Source organism: Neofelis nebulosa, chromosome 2 (genome assembly GCF_028018385.1).
Source record: "Neofelis nebulosa isolate mNeoNeb1 chromosome 2, mNeoNeb1.pri, whole genome shotgun sequence".
Taxonomy (NCBI): domain Eukaryota; kingdom Metazoa; phylum Chordata; class Mammalia; order Carnivora; family Felidae; genus Neofelis; species Neofelis nebulosa.
Window position 1 is genome coordinate 211079458 of NC_080783.1, and position 24561 is coordinate 211104018.

Genomic DNA, 24561 nt, shown 5'->3' on the forward strand with positions numbered 1-24561 from the left:
GTTGTACCTTTCCAATAACTACCTCAACAAGACCGTACCCTCCACCCCAAGAAAGTCCTCTTACTCCAGATGCAAGCTCTCTCTTCCAGCCAGTGCTGCGTATATCGTCCAACTCAATAGCTTTGATATCCCTAAATGTCACCGCTTCTTAAATGTTACAAACTTCACAGAACTTTTTCTGTGCCCACAGGAGGCGGACTTCAGCACCTGACCAGTCTTACTCTCAGGACATGCTCCTGCACGACCAAAGGAGCCTCACGAGCGCAGTCAGCACCGTTTTATCGCTTCACCGCCGCCGGTGCGGAAAGGTCCCTGCTGCCCCTTACGTGCTTGGTCACTCTCTGGCCACGCCGTGCAAGGCCAGGACTTCGCGCGACACCGGGAAGGAAACCCCAAGAGGTCCTCCCGCGAAACCACCACCACCGTGGTCCCAGAGCCTTGCGGAAACGTACCTGCGCTGCATCACGTGGCTGCAGCGTAATCTCCCAGTGGGCAGGGGCGCCTCGTCACGTGACACGCGCAGGCCAATGCCTGGCGTCCTGCGCTCTGGGCTCCTGGTTGCTAGGCGACCCTCCCGCGGTCTGGGTTTATCCTGGGAGGTAGATTTCAGCGCTTCAGACCCGGACAGGGCTTTGGATGTGCCGCGACCTGCGGGGGCTTTTCGCGGCTGTCGCCACCTCTGTGGCGGAAGCCCGGGTGGCGATCCCCACCCCCGTGCGCCCTGCGGTCGGGCGGGCTCGTGGTCCCGTGAGACCGAGCGGGCGGCCGAGGCGCCGCGGGACCGCGCCGGGTTAGGCCGGTGAACTCGCGAGCTCCCCGCCTTGGCCAGCGCGGCTCGGGAGAACTGGCTCAGACTCCAGCTCGGGGCGGAGGTGTGACCGAGGCCGTGGCGAGCCGAGAAACTGGGGCCTGGTGCAAGTCCCAGGCGTGGGTGGCTTCCCGAAGCTTCCTTGCGCCTTATGTCAGGGCTTAGGCTTGTTGCCTTGGTCACAGAAAGGAAATGGGCAGTGGGGACTCTGTGCGCTACTAATGCGTCTTGGGTGAGAAGATTGTAAATCTTGAATAGTTGCAGACCAGAGCATAACAGATTTCCATTAAAAAAAAATATATATATTCCCCGAAGTGAAGAGTCAAATACTTAAAAAAAAAAAAAATGTTTATATATACTTGCCGTGGGCTTGGGAGTTGTATGTAGCTCAGCTCTAAAATTTCAGTTATAATCTTTTTTTTTTTTTTAATTTCCCATGATGCTACTCAATATTTTGAAGATAGGGAATACAGTTTTAATAGTTTTAATGTTTTGGCTAGTTTTGTAAAATGTTTATTTTTGACAGAGAGAGAGAGAGAGACAGGGTGCACGCTGGGGAGGGGCAGAGAGAGAGGGAAGCACAGAATTTGAAACAGGCTCCAGGCTCTGAGCTGTCAGCACGGAGCCCCACCCGGGGCTGGAACTGGTGGGCGCGTGAACCGCGAGATCAAGTCGGAGGCTTAACCGACTGAGCCACCCAGGCGCCCCATGTTGGCTAATTCTAACATCTGTGTCACTTCTGGGTCAGTTTTTATTGGTTGGTTTGTGTCCTCGTTATGGGCCACATTTACCTGTCTCTTTCCATGCCTGGGATTTTATGCTTGGGTGCCAGGTATCGTGAGTGTTACCGTGTTTCGTGCTGGATATTTTTGTGTTCCTTTATATCTTAAACTTTGTTCTGAGGTGCAGTGAAGTTACTTGGGAATAGATTGATTCTTCGGGGTCTTGCTTTTTTTTTTTTTTTTTTTTTTTTAAGTTTATTTCTTCACTTTGAGAGAAGGAGACAGAGAATCCCAGGCAGGTTCTGAGCTGATAACAGGCGGGGCTCAAACTCACAAATCTTGAGATCGTGACCTGAGCCAAAATCAAGGGTCAACACTAAACCGCCTGAGCCACCCAGGCGCCCCTGGGGTCTTGCTTTTAAGATTTGTTAGGACCGGAGCAGTGCTAGTTCTAGGGCTGATTATTCCTTCTGAGGCAAGATTTTCATGAATATTCTTCTCAATGCCCCATAAATTATACAAGTTTTTCTTATTTGGCTAGTGGGAATAGGCACTATTCCTACCCTGGTGAGCACCTTTCCCTCTAAGCCTTTCAAGCGGTTCTTTTCCCAACCTTGGGTAATTTTCTTACATAAACGTGCAAAGCAGGACTTGATGAATACCAGAATAGGGCCATCTACAGATCTCTGGGTTTCTCTCTCTTTCTCCTTTCCTCTCTCTCTCTCTGCTGTGTGTGTGTGTGTGTGTGTGTGTGTGTGTGTGTGTGTGTGTAGCTCTCCTCTCTGTGACTCTGGCCTGTGAGCTCCAGCTGCTTTGGTCACCCTGGGCTCCCAGCTCTGCCTTCACAACTCAGGGACTCCACTGAGCTCTGCCTCAGTTTTCATTCCCTGCACCGTAGCCCATAAGCTCGCGGTAAAAAACCAGGGCAAGTACCAAGGCTCACCCCATTTTGTTGTTCTTGCTCGGGATGACTATCCGCTGTGGCCATATGTTCGGTGTATTGAAAAAAAAACCACTGTTTTCGTATTTTTTGTCCTCGTTTGGTTGGTTGAGGTGGGAAAGGAAATCATCTCTGTTTCTCTCTCTTGACTTCTGGAAGTGGAAATCCAAATACCACACCCATCTGGAACACTTATGATTCAAAACCATTGAATCTTGAAACTCTTAGGTTGCATGCTATTGAACTCACACCCAATTTATTCCAGGAGAAGACAGCTATTATCCGTCGTTGTGTCCCTACAGACTTAACCAATAGCCTGATACTTGGCTAACACTCTGTAAAAGCTGGAGTGGATGAATAAACTATTTTGAGCAAACAGCTGTCGGTCAGCTTATGGTGTTTTCTTCCAACATTTGTTGATGGGCTTTTGCAATTTTCTTCTTGCCTGCCAGCAGCAAGTGAAAGCTAGGCAAAATGGAAATTTCTGGGACTTGTTATTCATGATTGTAATTATCCACAAAAATGCACCCTCTAAAAAAGCTTATTTACAGGCACGAGAAAACTTTTAGGGATGGGGGAAATGTTCTAAAACTGGGTTGTGGTGATGGTTGTACAGGTTTACAAAAAAAATCATTGAATTGTACACTTAAAAATAGGTGAATTTTGTGATATATAAATTATACCTAAATAAGGCGGTTAAAAAAAAAAAAAGCTTATTGTGAAGATTTCCAAGGCATTTTAAGGTGAAACAAAGGAAGTTGCCAACCACTTTATATAAGCTAAGCCCAGTTTTGATTTTTTTCAAAAGCCTTATATGCTATGAAATACAACCTTGCTTGGGTAGGGGTAGGCAATGATGGACTCTCACTTTGTACAATACACACGTATGAATTTTGTAATCAGAAGAAGTAAAGATTTTAAAAGGAAGATTAAAATTTATTTTTTTAATGTTTATTTATTTTTGAGAGAGACAGTGCAAGCAGGGAAGGGGCGGAGAGAGAGACACACACAGAATCCGAAGCAGGTTCCAGGCTCCGAGCTGTCAGCACAGAGCCCCACGCGGGGCTCGAACCCACGAACCGTGAGATCATGACCTGAGCCGAAGTCACACACTTAACCGACTGAGCCACCCAGGGCCCCCAAGATTAAACTTTAAAAGAGAGAGAAAATCAAGCCAAGGGTGACACCAAAAGAAAAAAGTTCGATTTGACCCATCCACAAGGCAGTGGACAGGATATTAGAAATCAGAAAGCCCGAATTCTGTTCTCATTCTGGTTCTTGAACTCTGAGCTAAAACAAATTATTTAGCTGATGGCTATCATTCCAGAAACCAGGTTTGAGTCATGAAGTGAATATTTGGAGCCTGGATCTTCAGTGTCAAAAGTGGAACTTGGAAATAGTTTTGATAGCAACTATGGAAGGATGTCAATTCAGGGGAGGTTTTTTTGTTTTTTTGGTTTTTTTCCTCTTAACTGTCCAAAAATGGTGAGACTCACTCTCTCCCAACCACTCTGACTGAAACCTTTAACAGGTAAGGCCATTTCTAATCCTGGATCCCGGGGAGGAAATGGCCTTGCACTATACTGTGACATCACTGGCTGAGCACTTCAGTTTCCTTATCAAATATAGATAATATGTTTTATCTGTAGGGTAATTGGAAAGACAAACGAGATAATATACACCGAGTGTTCAATTCAGACAGAAATTGGGATGTAAAAGTAAGTCATAATGAAACAGAACAAATACTTTCTCATGCCATTGGCTTTATGATACTGCAGGAAACATTGTATCATACATGCTTTGTTGTATGAGATCTTATCTGTACTTCAAGCTTCCATCCTTCTCCTCCAACCATGTATGATGACGTTCTCCTGGTCTGAACTGCTTAGCATGAGTTGGTTCGCAGATGGGTTTGTCTCCATAGCATTTTCCCACGTGTCCCTGAGCTTTCCATCATTCTGGAACCTGGGTTTTAAGCCTCAGCCCCTTTAGTCCTCAATTACTGAGTATTCAGTCTCCCTAGTAACTTGAGTCAGATCTACTTACTCAGGGTATATAGTTTATAGTTAATAATCAGCCCCGCATTTGTCTAACGCCGCTCGCACCATCGGGAGCAGGTTGACGATGTACTTTCAGCTGTGCGTCAGCACCAAGAAGTCAGGAGAGGTTAGCTATTGCAGGGGAAGAGGTGCTATTCAGAAGCAGCTGACTTCCTGCGAGAGGCAAAGAGGACTGCCATCTGAAAGAAATCAGGGGAAACTGCCGGGGCCTTAAAGAAATCTGAACATTTTCTGCAAGAGAGAATTAAACGGTGCAAAGATCACATTAAGGTGGCCTACTGCATAATAAAATTGTTGTGGGCTGATGAAGTCAGACTAAATGACCTAAACGATGCATCACATGATAGAAGATTGAAGGAGCGCTCTGTCCATTTGCTAAAACTCCTCTTCCTTATTAGCCGACCAAGCAGAAGTTTTCTGTGCCCTCTCCTGGCTTGACTTTGAAACTACATGACAGCGGTATTCTTCAAACTTCAGTGGGTGGTGGGTCTTGCCTGCGATGAATTCATGCTCTCGCCTCCCTTTCTCTTGCCCCATTTGGACCAGAGAGAGACTGAGCGGGCCATTTACATGGCTAAAAGTGGTTGGATCAATCAGGCTCCCGGTGTCCACTGGGCAAGCTGAATAGACCGAACGACCAATGTCGTGTTCAAATAGCACATATTATTTTCGAGATTCAGAAATGATGATGCCACTGCTGGAGGTAACTCCACGCTCGTGTGTAAAGTATTCCCTGAGGGATTGTTGAGTATGTAACTTTATAGGTGAAGCGTGGGGAGTCTGACCAACTTTGATGGAAGTATTCTACACATGCTGAAAACTATTGTTCTTTAGGGCCAGTGGACAAAGAAGTCTAACAGTGAGTAGAGTGTCCCAGAAAGCTCCCTCCCCCCACGCCAGGTGTCTCACGGAGGCGGGAGTTGATGCAGGATCATTTCTTCAGTCTCTGCAAGCACAGACAAGTTCAAGGTGTTGACTCCTTCTGTGGAGCCCTTGTATTATTCTTTAGGCCAAAGGGAATCCACGCAGATAGCCGGAACATACACAATGTTTTTCTCACATTCTTCGGCTGTCACGGCTTTTTCATCACCCTAGAGCTGGTCTCCACAGCTTCCAGAAGATCCGTTCCGTCTTTCACTCACTCACCCACCAAACATTTATTCTATTACTTTTTTTTTTTTTTAAGTTTATTTATTTGAGAGACAGGGAGAAAGAATCCTGAGCAGGCTCCATGTTGTCAGCCCAGAGCCCGACTCAGGGCTCACAGTTTGTGAGATCATGACCCGAGCTGAAATCAAGAGTCGGATGCTTAACCAACTGAGCCACCCAGACGCTCCTGTTTTTTGTTTTCTGAGGCATAGCAAATTAGAGGCTGGCCAAAAGGATGAAGCACGGATCGGAACTTAGAGTTTGCCAGAACGGTGCTTTGGAAACTTTTTCCTGTCATGACACACATAGAGAAATCAAACAATTTGGGGCGCCTGGTGGCTCAGTCGGTGGAGCGTCCGACTTTGGCTCGGGTCACGATCTCACAGTTCATGAGTTGGAGCCCCGCGTCGGGCTCTGTGCTGACAGCTCAGAGCCTGGAGCCCGTTTCAGATTCTGTGTCTCCCTCTCTCTCTGCCCCTCCCCTGCTCACGCTCTCTCTGTCTCTCAAAAATAAATAAATGTAAAAATAGAAAATAAATTAAAAAGAAAAGTTCGGGGGGGGAACATTTAGCTGGTAAATAATACCAAATGTTTTAATGCTAACATAAACGTATTACGAAATGGAATGACACACACACATTTGCAAGATCAAGCATGAAACTGCAAAGAGACGTTGTGCTGGATGGAGCGTTGCCTTGAGCTGTCGCCCCAAGCCCAGCGGAAATGCGAATGAGCTCTCTCTCCTGCCACAAGTAATGGAGATACGTGGATCGTGGATCGTGGAGCGAGGATTTCACTTTTTTTCCTGATCCCAGTTCCTATACTTGAAAACTGAGAATTTTAAGGGTTTTAAGAGTTCCAGAGACGGTGGTTTGAGCACGGGCTTCAGCAGAACATTGGCATGTGGAGATGAGGGTCGTGGGAGAGAACCTTCTGGGCGAGGAGATGGCATGAGCAAAGGACTGGAGGTAAGAAAGTGAGGGCTGTGTAAGGTGAACAGTGGCTCGAGAGCCAAGTACTGGAAGATGCACGAAGGGAAACAGAATTTAAAAAGCGGATTGCTGGGGCGCCTGGGTGGCGCAGTCGGTTAAGCGTCCGACTTCAGCCAGGTCACGATCTCGCGGTCCGTGAGTTCGAGCCCCGCGTCAGGCTCTGGGCCGATGGCTCGGAGCCTGGAGCCTGTTTCCGATTCTGTGTCTCCCTCTCTCTCTGCCCCTCCCCCGTTCATGCTCTGTCTCTCTCTGTCCCAAAAATAAATAAAAAACGTTGAAAAAAAATTAAAAAAAAAAAAAAAAAAGCGGATTGCGAGGCACCAGGGTGGCTCAGTCGGTTAAGTGTCCGACTTCGGCTCAGGTCATGATCTCACGGCTCATGGGTTCGAGCCCCACATCAGGCTCTGTGCTGACAGGTCGGAGCCTGGAGCCTGCTTCTGATGCTGTGTCTCCCTCTCTCTGTGCCCCTCCTCCGCTCACGCTCTGTCTCTCTCGCTCTCTCTTCTCTCAAAAAGAAACATTATAAAAAAAAAAAAAAGTGGATTGGCTTCAGGAAGCGTTATCTGGTGGGAGAGTGGAGACACCAAGTGGAAAGCTGTGGCTGGCACCACAGTAACAGCAGAGGGAGCCAGTGGGGGTCTTGTAAGCAGGGAACCACCAGGACTGAACAAAGCATTGGGCAGAGAGCAGGATCAAGAAGGAGGTGGAAAGTTGCTGAGCCACAGGCCACCTGAGGTGCCATCAGACCATCCAGGTGGGGAGTCAGAAAATGGGCAACTGGGGGGCGCCCGGGTGGTTCAGTCAGTTGAGCGTCCGACTTCGGCTCAGGTCATGATCTCGAGGTCTGTGAGTTCGAGCCCCGCGTCGGGCTCTGTGCTGACAGCTCGGAGCCTGGAGCGCGTTTTGGATTCTGTGTTTCCCTCTCTCTGCCCCTCCGCCACTCATGCTCTGTCTCTCTCTGTCTCAGAAGTAAATAAACTTAAAAAAATTAAAAAAAAAAAAAAAAGAAAGAAAACGATACAGCCAGGACAAACACTATGGGAGAAATGGTGGTAGAATCTGTCCATAGGGGTGGTAAGGGAGTGTCGCTTTTTTTTCTGGAAAACGGCAGGGACCTGTTCTGCAGCCGTCTTTCGACATGGAACACCCAGGATTGACCATTAGGAAACTTTGCCCCCATCGTGCAGAGTGGAGGCTGGGCGGTGTGGGTTTAAGGTGTGACGTACATGTAAAGGTTACCATTGAAAATTTTTTCTTTTTAACATTTATTTTGAGAGACACAGAGAGAGTATGAGCAGGGGAGGGGCAGAGAGGGAGGGAGACACAGAATCTGAGGCAGGCTCCGGGCTCCAAGCGGTCAGCACACAGCCGGACGCGGGGCTTGAACTCACGACCTGAGAGATCATGACCTGAGCTGAAGTCCAACGCTCAACCGACTGAGCCATGCAGGCGCCCCATGAAGGTTACCGTTTAAAGCCAATGCCGGCCTCTTCCATTCAATTTCAACTTCCAGAGATTAAAAATGTATTTACCACCACCCATGGCTCACATAACTTCATGACAAGTCACTTTTTCTTTCCCTGGTGGTCCCCCCCCCCCCCCCCCCGCCAGAAATAAAGAGGACTGGAGATTAGGGGGCCCCCTGGCAGTGTGACCTTCACCAAGCTGGTCTCTAAGGCCTTTTTAAAAAAAGGTTATTTAGAAAGACTCTACCCCCTGGGGCGCCTGGGCAGCTCAGTTGCACAGGCCTCTTGATCTCCTCTAGCTTCGTGGTCTCACAGGTCAGGTGTTCAAGACCAGCCTGCGGCTCAGCTCTGATGGTGCAGTCTGCTTAGGATTCGGTCTCTCCCTCTCGCTCTGGCTCTCTGCCCCTCCCCTGCGCATGCTCTCTCTCTTTCTCTCAAAATAAATAAACTTAAACAAGAGACTCTGCTTCCCGGGAAATCTTACCCCAGGCATTTCGTAACACATTATTTTAAAAAAAATGCATTTCCAATTTCTCTTCCTTAGAGAAAGTTTTCTCTCCCCCCTTTAACTCTTTCTGCTTTTAAAAAATATTACTCTGAAAGGGAGAAGCAGGCGCCAAGGGCTTGTTTTTGCGGGGCGCAGACCCCAGGGACAGTGCGGTGGCCGCGGGGGTGGGGGCGGGGGCGTCCCCCGGGGCCCGGTTCTATTTACCGAGGGAGCCGGAGGCCGAAGTCCAGAGAGGGGGCGGGGAGAGCGCGGCCCCTCGTCCGCCCTTGATCCCCAGGCCGCCGGCCCTTTGAGCACAGTCGGCCGTTCGGGCCGCTGCGGGGACCGGCGGGTGACATGCTGCGGCGGCTGGCGTCCCGCTGCGCCCGGAGCCTGGGGGCCCGCGGGGGCGCGCGTCCTGCCGCGGGGCTCCGCCACCTGGGCCGCAGCCCCCGCCGCCGGGCCTCCGATGCTCCCCGGAACCAGCCCCCCAGCTCCGAGGTCGTGGCCCGGCCGGTGGGCGTCTGCTCCATGATGCGGCTGCCGCTGCAGGCCTCCCCCCAGGGGCTGGACGCCGCCTTCGTCGGGGTGCCCCTGGACATTGGGACCTCCAACCGGCCCGGGGCGAGGTAAGGCCCGCAGGACTGGGGGACACGTGGCCGGACCACCCGAGGCCACGGGGCGCGAAAGCCCCACGGACGGCGCCTCCCCTCAGCCAGGGTGGGGGTGGAAGCTGGTGCCGGCTCCAGAACGCCCCTAATCGACTGACAGACCATTGGTTTCCCCCCTCCCTCATCACACAATGCCGATGGCACCTGATCTAGATGGCACCCGATCAAGAATTGCTCAAATACGAGGCTTTTATTTTTTTAAGGTTAAAAAAATATATATTATTTTTTAAATTCTTAATTTTTTTAAACATTTACTCATTTTTGAGAGAGAACGGGAGACAGAGCATGAGTGGGGAAGGGACACACACACACACACACACACACACACAGAATCAGAAGCAGGCTCCAGGCCCTGAGTTGTCAGCACAGAGCCCCACGCGGGGCTTGAACTCAAGGACCGCCAGATCATGACCTGAGCCAAAGTCTGACGTTTAACAGACTGAGCCAACCAGGCGCCCCTAAAAATTATTTTTAAATAACCTCTACACCCAGCGTGGGGCTGGAATTTACAACCCCAAGATAAGGGTGGTAAACTCTATCGACTGAGCCAGGCAGGCGCCCCAAGGCATTTTTTCCCCAAGATCATGGCAGAGGAAGTGAAGTCAAGTCTGTTTTCCTAAATAGTGAGCATCAGCTATGTCTGATTGGGCTCAGCCACTTTACAGATGTAAATACCGTATAGACGAATAATCTGAAGTAGAAATGCCACCATTTATTAAATGTCTACTGAATGCAAGGGGCTTTGCATAGATGACCTCACTTCATTCCTATAACAACCCAGGAGGGTAAATATTTTACAGATTAGGAAACTGAGGCTCACGGAGATGAAGAAGTTATCTAATGCCAATTAGTAAACTGATGTTGGGTGGGCTTCCAAATCTGTGCCTTTAATCTCTTAATACAGCCTGGGTTTTAGTGATTCTCAATCAGGGATGATTTTGACCCCAGGGGACATTTGGTGGTGTCCTTGGAGGACTTTTTGGTTATCACAACTTGCTCCTGGCATCTAATCAACCGGTTACAGACCAGGGGAATTATCCCACAATGTACCGCATGGCCCCCCACATCAAAGATTCATCCAGCCCCAAATATCAGCAGTGCAGAGGCTGAGAAACCCCGGCCGAGGTAGGACCTCTGACCTTTCAGGGATGGTTCACAGGATGATTCTTCCTCCTCCAGATTTGGACCCCGGCGGATCAGGGAAGAATCCGTGATGCTTCGGACAACTAACCCTAGCACGGGGGCCCTCCCCTTCCAGTCCCTCTCGGTTGCAGACCTAGGTGATGTGAATGTCAATCTTTACAACCTTCAGGACAGCTGCCGTCTAATTCGAGAGGCCTATCAGAAAATCGTAGCAGCTGGCTGTATTCCTCTGACCTTGGGTAATAACATCTACGAGGGCAAGTGCAGTTCTCTGCACGGAGGGTTTATTTATCACGGGCAAGCCGCGGTGAATATGGAGACGGCATAGGAAAGAGAATTTGTGATCCTTTTTGTTTGTTTGTTTGTTTATTTTGAGTGGGGGTAGAGAGAGAGGGAGACAGAGGATCCCAAGCAGGCTCCATACTCAGTGCGGAACCTGATGCTGGGCTGGATCCCCCGACCGTGAGATCGTGACCTGAGCCGACCTGAGCCACGATCGAGTTCGACGCTCAACCAACTAACCCACCCAGGCGCCCCTCTAATTAATGTTTTTTCTCCCCTGGGGGGAGGATATGTACATTTTTGGACTGGTACGATTGACAGGGATGGACTAGGGTGAGGCAAACGCATTCACTTTAATGTTTATTTATTTTTGAGAGAGACAGAGCGTGAGCAGGGGAGGGGCAGAGGGAGAGGGAGACAGAATCCAAAGCAGGCTCCGGGCTCTAAGCTGTCAGCACACAGGCAAGGCATTTGCTTTAGTGCAAAATTTAAGGGGGGAGGCGGGGAGGTGCCAAAAGTCAACAATAAATATGACTGACTTTTCCCTTTTGCCTGAGGCTCCGATAGGGCTCCGAATAGCAGTGTTACTGATCCTATCTTTCTTTAAAATTTATCATGGATTTTTTTTGGGAGTACTGATTTTGAATTTTAAAAGTATTACATTAAACTAGTATTTATCTTAATCACTGAGGTGTTTTGTTTTGTTTTGGGTGTCCCTTAAATTTTGCATCCCAGCAAGTGCCTCTACCCACCTCACCTTTGTCACCTCCCTCCTCCATTCCAGACCCCGGGGGTGGGGGGGGGGGGAAGGCTCACAACAGGGGCTCAATTGTGACTTCCTAACTATTTCAAGAACCTGCTTTTATATGACTTTGAGAGAGAGGTGCGAAGGGGCATTTTCCTCCAAGTCAGGGTCTCTCTGTCCATCTATGGAGCAGTTTTCCTCTTATCCCCCCACCCCTCCCACCCTTCCATTTCTCTTTCTCTTCCAGTTCACAAAGAGTTAAAATGACACAGACCTTTTTCCAAATATCCAAATGTATTTTTGCCAAAAGCGTGGGCCCAGCCTGCAGAACATCGTGCGTGGTGTGGAGTGTGGTTTCTGGAGGGACAGTTTGAAATCTCAGCTTTACCTCTCCCTAGCTCCTCCTGCGTCATTTCCTCACCTGTAAAATGGGAATCATAGCACCTACCTCACTGTGTTGTGTGAGGGCCACATAATGAAAGAGCACATAAAGTGCCCCGCATCCTGACTGGCACATTTTAAGCTTCTGTAAATGTGGCTACTGTTGTTTTTAACGGTCATCCATCGTAATACTTCTTTACTGAGCTGGCCAGTGCAGTGCCCATTGGCCACATGTGGTTATTGAAACTGAAATTAATTTTCAGTTGGTTTAGTGGCTGACTCTCAATTTCGGTTCAGGGCATGATCTCCCGGTTCGTGAGTTCGAGCCCCGCATCGGGCTCCGCACTGACCGTAAGGAGCCTGCTTGGGATTCTCCCTCTCTCCCTCTCTCCCTGCCCCTTCCCTGCTCGTGCTTTTTTTTTTTTTTTTTTTCCTCAAAATAAATACACTTAAAAAAGTAAAATTAAAAGTAATTAAAATAAAATAAAAAATTCAGCTCCTCCGTGGCCTGAACTACATTCCAGTGGCCACATGTGGGGAGTGGCCGCCACGGTGGCCAGTGCAGCTAGAGAACATGCCCATCATTGCAGAAAGAAAGCTCTACTGGACAGAGCTGTTCCAGGCATTTTACCTGTAAGCTTTAATTTGTTTCCTCTTTTTAAATTTTATTTATTTGTTTTGAGAGAGAGCCAACAGGGGCAGAGAGAGAGGGAGAGAGAGAATCCCAAGCAGGCTCCACGCTGTCAGCAGAGAGCTTGACGCGGGGCTCGATCCCACGCACCGTGAGATCATGACCGACGTGGGGCTCGATCCCACGCACCGTGAGATCATGACCGGAGCCAAAGTCGGATGCTTAACCAACTGAGCCACCCAGGTGCCCGTTTCCTCTTTTAGATGACAATGTGATCCCGAGTATCCAGTGGCCATTTTCCCACCACTGAACAAGATCTCATTTTAGCTGAGTATGTTATAGTTCTTCAGTCCAATCAAAAGGGTGGCACCGTTGGGCGATTTGAGGATTGCTCTGTAAAATACACGGTCCCCCCCCCCCCATCTTATCCACATGTCAGATGTTTTCTTTTTCCTCTTTGCAGGTGGAGATCACACAATCACATATCCTATATTGCAAGCGATGGCAAAAAAGTAAGTCCCAGGCGTCTGGTTCCACACAGGGTTTCAAACTTCAGGGGCTAGGGAATGAGTTGTTTGCGACTCCCTGGCATCGAGTGACCTCTGCTGGCTCAGGTTATTTGGGGTGATAGGAAATTCCCGGCTGAGTTGCTTCTGTGGATCAAAATTAAGGTCGGGCGAGCTCCAGGTGTCTCTGTCAGTCACCAGCTGGGAGCCAAGACAGTTTATTTTTAACACTTCTGGCCACCCTGGCTTGCCCTACATCGGCTCTGGTGAATGCATGCTCAGCCTGTGCCTCTGTTTTGGGAAGATGAGCCCCTCGCGAAATACACAACCCCAGTTAACTTCAGTTTCTGTTTTGCTTCAAAGGCCAAATGCACAATGATGTTGCTTGCCGGGGAGGGGCCCCGTTTCCTCCCGAAAGGGCCCCTTCCCCAGAGAACGGGAAAATGGATATTCTAGTGATGGAAGTCTACCAGGGACGAACTAACTTTGGTTAATTAGCTTGAAGAAGAGGCAGAAGGGCCAAGGCGGTGGCGGCTCCAGTATCCATATGAGGGAAAGACATGTGGGCAGGCTTCTGGTTGGTGGTGGGTGGGCTCAAGTGTTTTCTGGAGGCTGGGCTCGCCCAGCATCGATTTAGACGATATGTTTCTTTGGGGCGGCCGGCAGGGTTGATGGAGATTATGGAGAGGGAGCTGGGTTTGAAGCTGCTTCTTGGTGCCCCGGTTGTAGACAGGCTCTGATTAGTTCAGCCGAGCTCACCTGAGCCCCCATCCTTCCTTCTCATCCTCCTGGGCCTCTCCGTCTCCAAGTGAGGAAAATTCGTGGTGCTAGGCAGTGGGTGGGTAAGCTTCAGTGCCTGTCTGTTCTCTGCCTGCCTTTCTCTGAGTTTATCGCTCTGAGATGCTAAACCATTTGCAGACGGAAACCAGTTGCAAGGCCGGTAATGGATGGCGGGTCTCCGCTCCGTGGCCATGAGCTGTGAAGTTTGGAAGTTCGGTAGCCTAGGGGGTGGCTGTGCTCAGGCCCCAGGAGGAGGTCTGGCCTCTGAGCTGTGTGTTGTCATCAGGCACGGCCCCGTGGGGCTGCTGCACGTGGATGCCCACACGGACACGGCTGACAAGGCCCTAGGAGAGAAGGTCTATCACGGGACGCCCTTCCGCCGGTGCGTGGACGAGGGACTCCTGGACTGTAAGCGTGTGGTGCAGATCGGCATCCGGGGCTCCGCCATGACCCTGGATCCCTACAGATACAGCTGGAGCCAGGTGACAAACCAAACGCCCCTCCCTCTGTCCCCAGTCTGCGAAGTGCCTTTCTGTCCGGTGCCCCCTCAGCGGTAGCTGTAGATTCAACAGGGGCTTCGGTGACCAAATTCAGAAAACGGGACGGAAGGCCGAGTGTCCATCGAGAGGGTCACGTGGAGCTGAGAGGAGCGAGGCTGTCAGTTCGTGAGGCAAAGGAGGCCTCTCGTCGCTGGGGTGGGGAGACGGGCGGCAACGCACCCGTCCCTGGGCCGTCGCTGGCTTGGAAAAGAGCTGGGGAGGCCCAAAGCCAAGGCGAGCGGCCACCTTTCCGGTTCCTGTCCTCTTCCCCACCAGGCAGAGCGGCTCCTAGGTGGACACGTGTGGCAAGATCCCAACAGGAAAGACCCAAGTCCCCTGCTTTTAGAGTGTGCCAAGGCTGGTCTTGGAGGAGGTGCTACCACGAGATGACCCGAGTTTCTCCCTCTCGTCCTAGCCAAGCTGCTCTCTGATCCCGTCCCCCTGGGGCAGCTTCGACTTCCTACCTGCTTCTTCACCAGCTGTCGTTCCTCCCTTCCTCACCAGTCAAACGGGGACGACCGTTCCGTCCTCGTGAAGATTGGGGGGGTCACGTGTGAAGCGTCCACAAGCACTTGGCGTGGGGGTTGGCACAGGAGAAATGCCCCGTAAATGCTGCCATGCAGAAGCCTCGACCTCCTGCTCTTTACTTCCTGCCTCCTCAGGGCTTCCGGCTGGTCCTGGCTGAAGACTGCTGGATGAAGTCCCTGGTTCCTCTGATGGGGGAAGTGAGGCAGCAGATGGGAGGCAAACCCGTGTACATCAGCTTTGACATTGACGGCTTGGATCCCGCCTATGCCCCGGGGACAGGGACGCCCGAAATTGCTGGTCTCACCCCTAGTCAGGTAAGGAGGTTTCACCAGTGATAGTTCCCGGGGGTGAGGATCCTTAGCCAGCGCCCCCCCCCCCCCACCCCCCACTTCCCTGGGACGTGTAGTCAGTCTTCAGGATCAGGATAGGATTTAAAATTTTTTTTTTCAACGTTTTTTTATTTATTTTTGGGACAGAGAGAGACAGAGCATGAACGGGGGAGGGGCAGAGAGAGAGAGGGAGACACAGAATCGGAAACAGGCTCCAGGCTCCGAGCCATCAGCCCAGAGCCTGACGCGGGGCTCGAACTCACGGACCGCGAGATCGTGACCTGGCTGAAGTCGGACGCTTAACTGACTGCGCCACCCAGGCGCCCCAGGATAGGATTTTAAAAGCAGGGCACTTGGCCTTTTACTCTGCTCAGGGCTGACCACAGGTTGAACACTCTTCTGGCGCGAGGACTGGACCGATTTGGCAAAGGCCCTCGTTTTGAGAGAGAAAGAGAGAGAGAGCGACTGCACGAGCAGGGAGGGGCAGAGGGAGAGGGAGAGAGAATCTCAGGCAGGTGACGTGCCCAGTGTGGACCCTGACGTGCGGACCCTCATGATCGTGAGATCATGGCCAGAGCCAAAATCAAGAGTTGGATGTTCAACCAACTGAGCCACCCAGGTGGCCCCCAAATGAAGATCTAAGGTGTGCTGAGTATAAATTCATGCAGGAGGCAGAATTGGAGTGTGGTTATAACTGGAAGGTAAGCTGCAGGAGGGTAGGGCTTTTATTTTACCAGTCCAGTCCACCCCTCAGCCTAGAACAGTGCCTGACTTAAAGGGTAGGAACTCAAAGGCACTTGAGTAAATAAATGAAGGCCACTGGCACCCATCAATGATCTGATCTCCTCTAAGAAAGGGGCATGTTAGCAACTACCTCTTCCAAGCCATTCTCCATCAGTTCCCCTCGGAGAGCTTTTTTTTGTTTTTTTTTGTTTTTTTCTTTTTCTTTCTTTATTTTTTTAATGTATTTATTTTACCTTCACTTTTTTATTTTTATTTTTTATTCTTTTTCAATATTCGAAATTCACTGTCAAATGGGTTTCCGTACAACACCCGGTGCTCATCCCAACAGGTGCCCTCCTCAATACCCATCCCCCACCCTGCCCTCCCTCCCACCCCCCATCAACCCTCAGTTTGTTCTCAGTTTTTAACAGTCTCTTATGCTTTGGCTCTCTCCCACTCTAACCTCTAACCTCTTTTTTTGTTCCTTCCCCTCCCCCATGGGTTTCTGTTACGTTTCTCAGGATCCACATAAGAGTGAAACCATATGGTATCTGTCTTTCTCTGTATGGCGTATTTCACTTAGCATCACACTCTCCACTTCCATCCACGTTGCTACAAAGGGCCAGATTTCATTCTTTCTCATTGCCACATAGTATTCCATTGTGTATATAAACCACAATTTCTTTCTCCATTCATCAGTTGATGGACATTTAGGCTCTTTCCATAATTTGGCTATTGTTGAGAGTGCTGCTAGAAACATTGGGGTACAAGTGCCCCTGTGCATCAGTACTCCTGCATCCCTTGGATAAATTCCTAGCAGTGCTATTGCTGGGTCATAGGGTAGGTCTATTTTTAATTTTCTGAGGAACCTCCACACTGCTTTCCAGAGCGGCTGCACCAATTTGCATCCCCTCGGAGAGATTTCTAAGACACAATCCTCATTCCTCAGTTTATCATTCTTCTGGGCTTTTCACCGGCACAATGGAAACTCTTTGAGATGACATGACTTCTTCCTACCATCCCCCTCACTTATCTTGTCTTCTGGCCACATCCAACTACCGGTATTTCTTTCCATCTTGGGGTCTTTGCGTGTGTCTTTCTGCCCAGGCTGCCCTATCCCTAATCCGCTTGGTCAATTCCTTGAACTAAGTGTTTCCACCTTGGGGAGGGCTTCCCCCAGCCAGCTCTTTGGGTGGTTTTTGTATTATACTTTGCTACACTTGTGGGTTTTTTTTTTGTTTTTTTTTTAAAGTAATGTCTGCACCCAACACGGGGCTCGAACTCACAACCCTGAGATCAAGAGCTGCATGCTCTACTAACCGAGCCAGCCAGGGACCCCTACGCTTGCTTTTCTTGAAGCCTTTCATGCATGACATTGAAATGACTGGTTTGCTTGTGTCCATCATCACACGATGGACCCCCCTCGGGAGCAGGGGCTGTGTGTTGGCCATTGGTGTCTACGTGATGCCCAGCAGTGTGCCCTGCAGTCGATAAACGTTTATCGAGCGGAAGCAACAGCTCCAAGTCCAAGGGTGGGCATGCATTGGGAGAGATCCACTGAGATCTCTGTAGTTGCTTTTCCCGGTCAATGGTTACTGCTGTGGACAACTCGGGCTTGGTCTTGGACAGGCGCTGGAAATCATCCGGGGTTGTCAAGGCCTGAACGTGGTGGGCTGTGATCTTGTGGAAGTGTCACCGCCTTATGATCCTTCTGGTGAGTAAGCGACAGTGCTGTGATCCGTAAGCAGCTGCGAGTTTAAGTTCTATTAATCTGCTTAATAAGTATAAGATGGCTGCGTCCTTTTGTATAACTTGGGAACCTGCTGAGCGTGTTTTGCAGTGAAGAAAATAAACCTATTGCTCCACACCTTACAGACATGAGCTAATTAACTCAAACACACACCCCTGGGAGGTGGCTCTTACTAGCTTGCCCTCCCTCCCGTCAGCAGAAGGAAAACCAGCCTGCAGGAACAGTGATAAGGTAATTGGTAGTAGGATAGCATAGCCCCCTCTCCTCCTTTGCTGTTTCATGGAGAAGTGAATTGTCGCGGCCTAAGTGATGTTTATTAATATTAAAAAAGTGGGCAGTTAGCTGGTTTAGGAGAGATATTCAAAGCAGAGGCCGCCCCGACAATTTCAATTTAGAGAACTTACAGACTGAGGCCTGTCAGCTTCGGAGGAGGGTAGGTGATAAATACAATACACACCATTATTATAGGCTTTCCTTTGGGGTGGGAATCTGTTTGTAAACAAAGAACCTTCTGGCTCAGGGGAAAGCGTGTCCACAGGGTGGCTGGGCAGAAGAGGGAATCTGGAAAGGCGGCACAAAGGCAAGCGAGAGGCTCGGCCCGCTGGCTCGGTGTTCACCTTTGGTTTTTTATCTTTGTAGGAAACACGGCCCTCCTGGCGGCTAACCTGCTGTTTGAGATGCTGTGTGTGCTCCCCAAAGTGACAGTCGTCTGAACCTCGTGCTCTTCCTGATAAATCAGCAGCTTGTGTTGATGACAGGTTCTCAGGAATTTATGTGCAAGAGGCCCGAGTACTCAAGAGTTTACGCCAGTAAAACCTTCTGCTAGAGTGTCACTGGAGGCTGTAAAATCAGGGCATTCAGTAGAAGTCTGATCCAACAGCTAATATTTCTAAGGAGTCTGAATTAAAGAGAAGCACGTGTGTTGTTACAAGGGACAGAGCATTTAGTTTAGGATTATCTAAAAACTGGAGAAATGAAATATAAAAAAAAAAACACAAAAACCCAAAGGACAGAATCCCGTATAAACATCTCCTATGTCTCTAGTTTGTCTTCCTTTACACTATGGCTCCTCCTGAGGAACTCAGGGCTGCGTCTGGGTTTTAGGCCATTTGTGAACATAAGCAAATAGTTTGAAAGTAACATGCAGACTCTCACAAAGAAACTGCCCACCCAACAGCCCAGGAGGGCGCATGGAATGTCTTTTCAACCAGACAGCGGGTGGCCTCCAAAGTGCCCTTGGTGACACTTCCTTAACCTACTCCCTGCCTCAGTTTCGCATCATCTGCTCTTTGCGCTGGCCCACCCTCTAGGATAGCAGCTCCTGAGATCTGCACTGAAGATTCAGGCATGTGTTGAGTTACACACAAATTCAATTTTGTTGAGAATGGGTCCACGATCAAACCCTCCTCTTCCTGATGCAAGGGCGACGCGTAATCGTCACACATTAAAATAGTTTATTTCTGTTTCCAGTCTGTAATATTCTTAAAACAAAAATAACGTCAGCTTCAGTGCCTGTTCACAATACAAAACGAAAACAACATAAAAAAGACACCATTTGCCAAGTGAGTTATTTGTTCCTAAGAGTATCAAAAGTGCAAAATATTCACCTTCTTTTCAGACCGCTCTCTCAAGTTTCATCCTCCTCCTTGACAAACTGAGTGGACACCTTCACAGCTGCCACACTGCATTTGTTTCCAAGGGACAAGGTCAGGCATTTGGATGTGAGCAATTATGTCATCTGTAAAGACATTCTGCATCAGCTTTTAAAGAATTTTACTCAGGAAAACATTTGAGTGTCTGCTTCCAATCTCTTTTCCCAAACAAAGCAAATCACTTAAAACACAGTTAGACCGCATTTCTTTTTAAATCAGGAAAAACATGTATGTGCTGAACGAGGAGGCAATCAGCCTATTAATTTGAAAAGTACGGCCAAATTTTCACGGTCGGTAGGTGATGGCAGAGAGAGACCATGGTGCTTAATGGAAGTCAAGGTGGTCTTATGGAAACGCTGCTGACTCATAGCTGACAATCTCTTAGACAAATTATGCCACCGGCACCTGGACGATAAAAAAAATATTTGTAAGTAGGTGTGTATTCTACAAAGACTTGTTTTAGGCCAGTTTTCATCCCCATCTGCTAAACATGATGCGTAGTCTCTATCGACCAGAAAACCCTACTTCTAAAAATAAAACAACATTGTCAGTCTCAACATATTCAAAGGCCAGGAAGTTAACTTAAAACTGAAATTAAGTCTGTGTGATTACACGCAAGAGGGGAAAAGGTGGCATTGGCCTAGTGTGACAGCGGCTCATACATTTGACACAAAAGTAAACAAATTCATGGGAACGTTCAGGAGGATAGGCTTGGGTGGTCAAGGGCGAAGTTCAGTCGAAGTAAAACCTCCCTAGTGTCCTCTTGGGGGACATCTCTTTCAGCCCCAACCAGACCAGTGGAAGAACTTGCCAGGCATGTTTCTAATCCTATTCTCACTTTCCTTTCTCAGTGCAAAGGGGGGGGGGGGGGGGGGGTGCGGCTAACTGTCCGAAGGTGCTTTTGATTTTAATGGGAAACATTTTTAAAGTGAACAAAGCTGGGGAGATTCTGTTTTCAGAAATGAAGGTCACGAATCCCATTAGTACCAGAAGTTAAAAAGCCCACCACTGAACCAAAACACCACTCGCATCAGCAACGTGGCCGTAGAAGACCTAGAAAATAACTCGGAGGACGGTGCATCGAGGAACCAAATGAGTCCCTTAATCACGCCTGCCTGGGCCAGGTGCCAGGAGATACGGCCACCAGAGCAAGCATCCAATTTTTAGAGGATCATGTGGAAAAAAAATGCAGCCTGGCAGTGATTTCTTTCTTTCTTTCTTTCTTTTTTAAATAAAGCTACAGACTCTCCACGGAAACTACAGGAACTCCTGGGCTTAAATAATTAATTACTTGCCACTGCAGCTCAATATTTAAATTATTCAGGATCCAGATCGCTTAGTTTCAAGCAATTATGATTAAAGAAATACTAACTCAGTAAATGTCCCATCACTGATTCCGACCCTTCATTTTATAGAAGGGCAAATTTACTTTGACAGGAGAACCGACCACTCTTGGAAGTTGTTCAAACTCCACCGGTGGTTCTGCCCTAAAAAAAAAAAAAGAAAAGAAAAGAAAAGAAAAAAGACAAGAAAAAAAGGCAAGCTCTCTAACTGGCTGGTGTGATCCACTGTGCACTGGAGCTCTGCAAGCTGGGTGCTGATGGTGGGTCGGACCCTGTTACTGGTGAAGCAGTTGTTGAGTTAAGAGTGAAAGCAACTGAGATATCAAAATCTAGGCCGGAAGCTCAAAGTAAGCCTTTTGCCAAACAGGAGTCTAGAACAAGTCTTGGGTCACTTGTCACAAGAGAGAGCCCAAAGTTACAGCACTTTGGGGGTAACAGTGTTCAAAATACAACTGTTGAAAAGAAATTTTAAGTTCCTTGATACAGAGACAGGTCTGGTAGTTTACTAAAGAGACACGGCTGGAGGTTCCTCGAGCCTGACTCATGGCAGGTGGGAATGAGGTGTCTTCATTGAACATCTACTGGCTTCTAGCAGCTTATCTCTATGTCCGGAGAACAAGGTCACGAATCATGGCTCCTAAGATTCATACCCTAAAACTGACAGAGGGAGAAAGGCATGGGAAAACGTACACGTGAATGGCTCAAAGTCATTACGGTACTTCCTGCCGTGCACATCCCTCCCTGGCGACATCTAGTGCTGAGGCGGCGGCCGGGGGGACACCACCGAGAGGTCACTTCGGTCACTGCCCAGCCCTCCCTTCTTTTGTCCTGGGAAGGAAACCAAATTCGCATGCAGAGCCCCCCCTTACCCCCAGCCTTTTAAAACTCTGGCTGCCAAACTGGGGCAGGGGGATACCCCCCAAATATACTTTTAGCCACTGACTACTGGAAGAACTATCAAATGCTAAGGTTGCTTGGAACCGGGCCTCTTTCGGGATGCAGGGCCTAGAAGCTGCCGTGGGCTGTCCGGGTGACGCAGCAGGCACCGGGACAGAAGCGGAGCGGGGGTGGGAGGCGACCCGACCGGCACTCCGGGCTCGCGAGGTTCCGTCTGGGTACCGCTGCGGGCTGGAGCCCCCAGCTTCTCCCACAGCACAGAGGCAGGACAGGGGAGCGAGGTGTGAGCATGGGACGGGACGGGACGACAAAAAAAGAGGGAATGAGCAGTCTGCTTTAAATGGTGTGGCATTCAAACGAGGGCGAAGAAACCCACAGGAAAATCTTTTGATCTGGGGGATTCAGCTTGAGGTGTTTTTCAGTCCTAGGTTAGAACAGGACAAAGGAAAGATTCTTCCAGCCATTGTTCCAGAAGAATAATCTAGAACCTATTCTCTGTCCTCGGTGATAGGTTGAGTCCTGAAAAGGCCTGTTCGCAGGGGCCTATTAAAAAGCCTGAAGAGTTTAAGTGTCTCTTGAGCCCCTCTCAGTCTAGCTCGGGCCACGACGGGATATAAAACCTCTGTAAGGAGCCTTCCAGCAGCCGCTCCATCCATAAGGACAACTTGCTCAATTTTCCTTTGACGGGCCTGGGTCCAAGGCCACAGGAAGGTCTCCCCCGCGATTCGCCCAGATGGAGGGAAGAGTCAAGGGCACCGCAAGACCCCGCGGCTTCCTCCTCTTCCACTGCTTTCTGGGGCTTGAAGAGGCAGAAGTATTTCTTGTGGCCGTTCAGGGCCAGCACGTAACCCGTGTAGTCCCGTTCCATGAAATGCTTGTCATACTGGTTTGGGATCGGGGCTGCATCTTGAGCAAACTCCAGCAAGTACTCCAGCCATTCTCTGTGTTTGTCCAGACTCAGGAAGGAGAAGTGCAGGCAGCTGCTCCTGCCGGAAGGACAGAAGAAAGACTTAGGGCACACCCTGACGCCTTTAACTGCAGGGGACACGAATGCCTCAGTCAGATTTCAAGTGGCAGGAGGAGGCGTTGCGTCGGGTGGGGCCTGAAGATGGGAAGAACGGGGGACTCCCCCGGGACCTGAGGGCTGCTTCAACACGTGCCACGCTCTGCTTGCCCCATCGCCCTGTCTCCTGCCGGGTGCCCCCTGTGTCCCTCTCGGGGTCCGGCTTCAGTAAAAGCACACGAGAGCGACAGGGGTAGAGCTCCCTGAAAGGCTCAGGGAAGAAGCCGGGGGGTGAGCTCTTCTGCTCAGAAGCATCGGGACAGGGAGTCAGGGGAGAAGAGGTCACAGCCAACATCTCGCTGCAAGCAAGGAGCCCCCCGTGGTCAAGGGGAAAAGGAGGAAACTGTCCTCCAGCTCCCCCCTCACCCGAACGTGCCCTCCCTTGCTCTCCCTCCCACGAGCTTACCCAGTGAATGTGTAGACCTCCAAAGCGAACTTCTGCAGTAGGCTGGTCTTGGTGGGGTCTGACAGGATGAGGACCACGTTCATGTGGCCCGGCCTCAGGCGGACCAGGTTACTGGTGTAGGTCACGTCTGTGAGTTCCGTTACCTCCACGAAGCCCTTTTTAGGGATCTTGCTGTGGGGAGACAGCGAGGAATTAAGATGTCATCAGGACAGGGGAATGCCATTACTTTGGAAAAAAAAAAAAAAAAAATAGGAGGAAGAAAATGCTCTGTTCCAACCAGACTAGACAGGTTATTTAATATTCTCGAGCCCGGCACCCTGGCAGGACAGGGACGGTCCCTCCTTGGTGGTCCTGGGCCTACGAAGAGCCTTTCAGATGCTACTGTTCAGCTGGTGGAGAAGCGGCTTTAGGACCCTTCTCTGCTTCTGGCTCGTCTAGTGGCTCTGACATACTTGGCCTCCTGCCCCCATTATCAAATTTGAGATCGAGAGCCTGCAGGTACTGAGTAGAAGGTAAGTAGGTCCTGTGTCTAAAGGCTTATGGGGTCTCAGTAAACACTAGCTGGCGGCTGACTTGCCCCTAAATTCACATCTCACACACAAGGAGGTGAACCCGAGTGCGTGTATAGACTGGTTCTGGAACACCGCTCTGTCAGACCAACTCGGCCTGTGGCTCTCCTGCCGGGGTGGTGTGGTGGGGGTGGGTTTGGTGTCCCGTTAGAGAAACCTGCTGTTTTCTTTGGTGAAGCTTGGCTCAGTCTTCCCGGCCTTCTCATGGACATCCTCTTTATCTGGAGGGTTTGACTCCCGCTCATCGTTCGAGTCACTAAAGTAAGAAACAAGGAGTTCAGGGGCGTCTGGGTGGCTCAGTCGGTTAAGCATGCAACTTCGGCTCAGGTCATGATCATGAGGTTGGTGAGTTCGAGCCCCGCGTCGGGCTCTGTGCTGACGGCTCAGAGCCTGGAGCCTGCTTCTGTTCCTGTGTCTCCCTCTCTCTCTGCCCCTCCCCTGCTCATGCTCACTCTCTCATTCTTTCTCTTTCAAAAGTAAATAAACATCAAAAAAATTAAAAAAAGAAAAAAAAAAGAAACAAAGAGTTTTACGGAAGGAACAGTACAAATGACCCCGAGGTGTGGGGCCCACCCTTGGGAAATCCCGCTGAGAAGCCACACAGGCATTTACCTGAAAGCCTGAACGATGACTGTGCCAAAGAGGATGAAGAGAGCAGAGAAGACCAGGGACAGAAGGGGCATCATTTCTCGCCTAAAACAAAGGGAATAAACCCTGGTCAGCTCTGGATGGGCTGCTGTGACCTCAGTTCATGATACGAGGCATCTTCTCCCTGGCTCAAACAAAACCAAAAAAAACCCCAAAAACCAAAAACCAAAAACCAAAACCAAAAAAACCCCAAACCAAAAAGGCTTCGTATCAATAAACACTTTCTAGTTTCACACAAATAGAGGTTTCTTTTGAGGGTAGGGTGATGGTGGGGAAAGCGGACAGTTTTTCCCTCGCCATTTTAGTTCAGACTGCTTATTCCAAAAGCTTGATATTACGGGGAGCCTGGGA

The 24561-nt window shown here is 49.6% G+C and overlaps 2 protein-coding genes across 4 annotated transcripts in view; one reads left to right on the top strand and one right to left on the bottom strand.

Moving 5' to 3' along the window:
* The first annotated feature begins 8844 nt into the window (after positions 1-8844).
* Positions 8845-19097, top strand: AGMAT (agmatinase). Of its 2 annotated transcripts, none has more exons than XM_058718989.1 (7): positions 8845-9253; positions 10475-10677; positions 12941-12989; positions 14050-14245; positions 14965-15144; positions 17512-17596; positions 17723-18255. In XM_058718989.1, the coding sequence occupies exons 1-7, from the start codon at positions 8982-8984 to the stop codon at positions 17761-17763; spliced, it is 1026 nt and encodes a 341-aa protein (XP_058574972.1). In that variant the 5' UTR covers positions 8845-8981; the 3' UTR covers positions 17764-18255. The 2 variants fall into 2 exon arrangements, with proteins under 2 accessions (XP_058574972.1, XP_058574971.1); XM_058718988.1 differs by lacking the exon at positions 17723-18255 and adding an exon at positions 18272-19097 and having other exon boundaries at positions 8854-9253.
* The window catches only part of DNAJC16 (DnaJ heat shock protein family (Hsp40) member C16), a 44664-nt gene continuing 39172 nt past the window's right edge, over positions 19070-24561 (bottom strand). For both annotated transcript variants that reach the window (XM_058718982.1, XM_058718981.1), the window contains 4 exons: positions 24175-24255; positions 23720-23818; positions 22994-23164; positions 19070-22510 (listed from right to left, as the gene is read on the bottom strand). In XM_058718982.1, the coding sequence (XP_058574965.1) occupies positions 22111-22510; positions 22994-23164; positions 23720-23818; positions 24175-24255 (751 nt within the window). In that variant the 3' untranslated portion in view covers positions 19070-22110. The remainder of the gene's footprint in view (positions 22511-22993; positions 23165-23719; positions 23819-24174; positions 24256-24561) is intronic.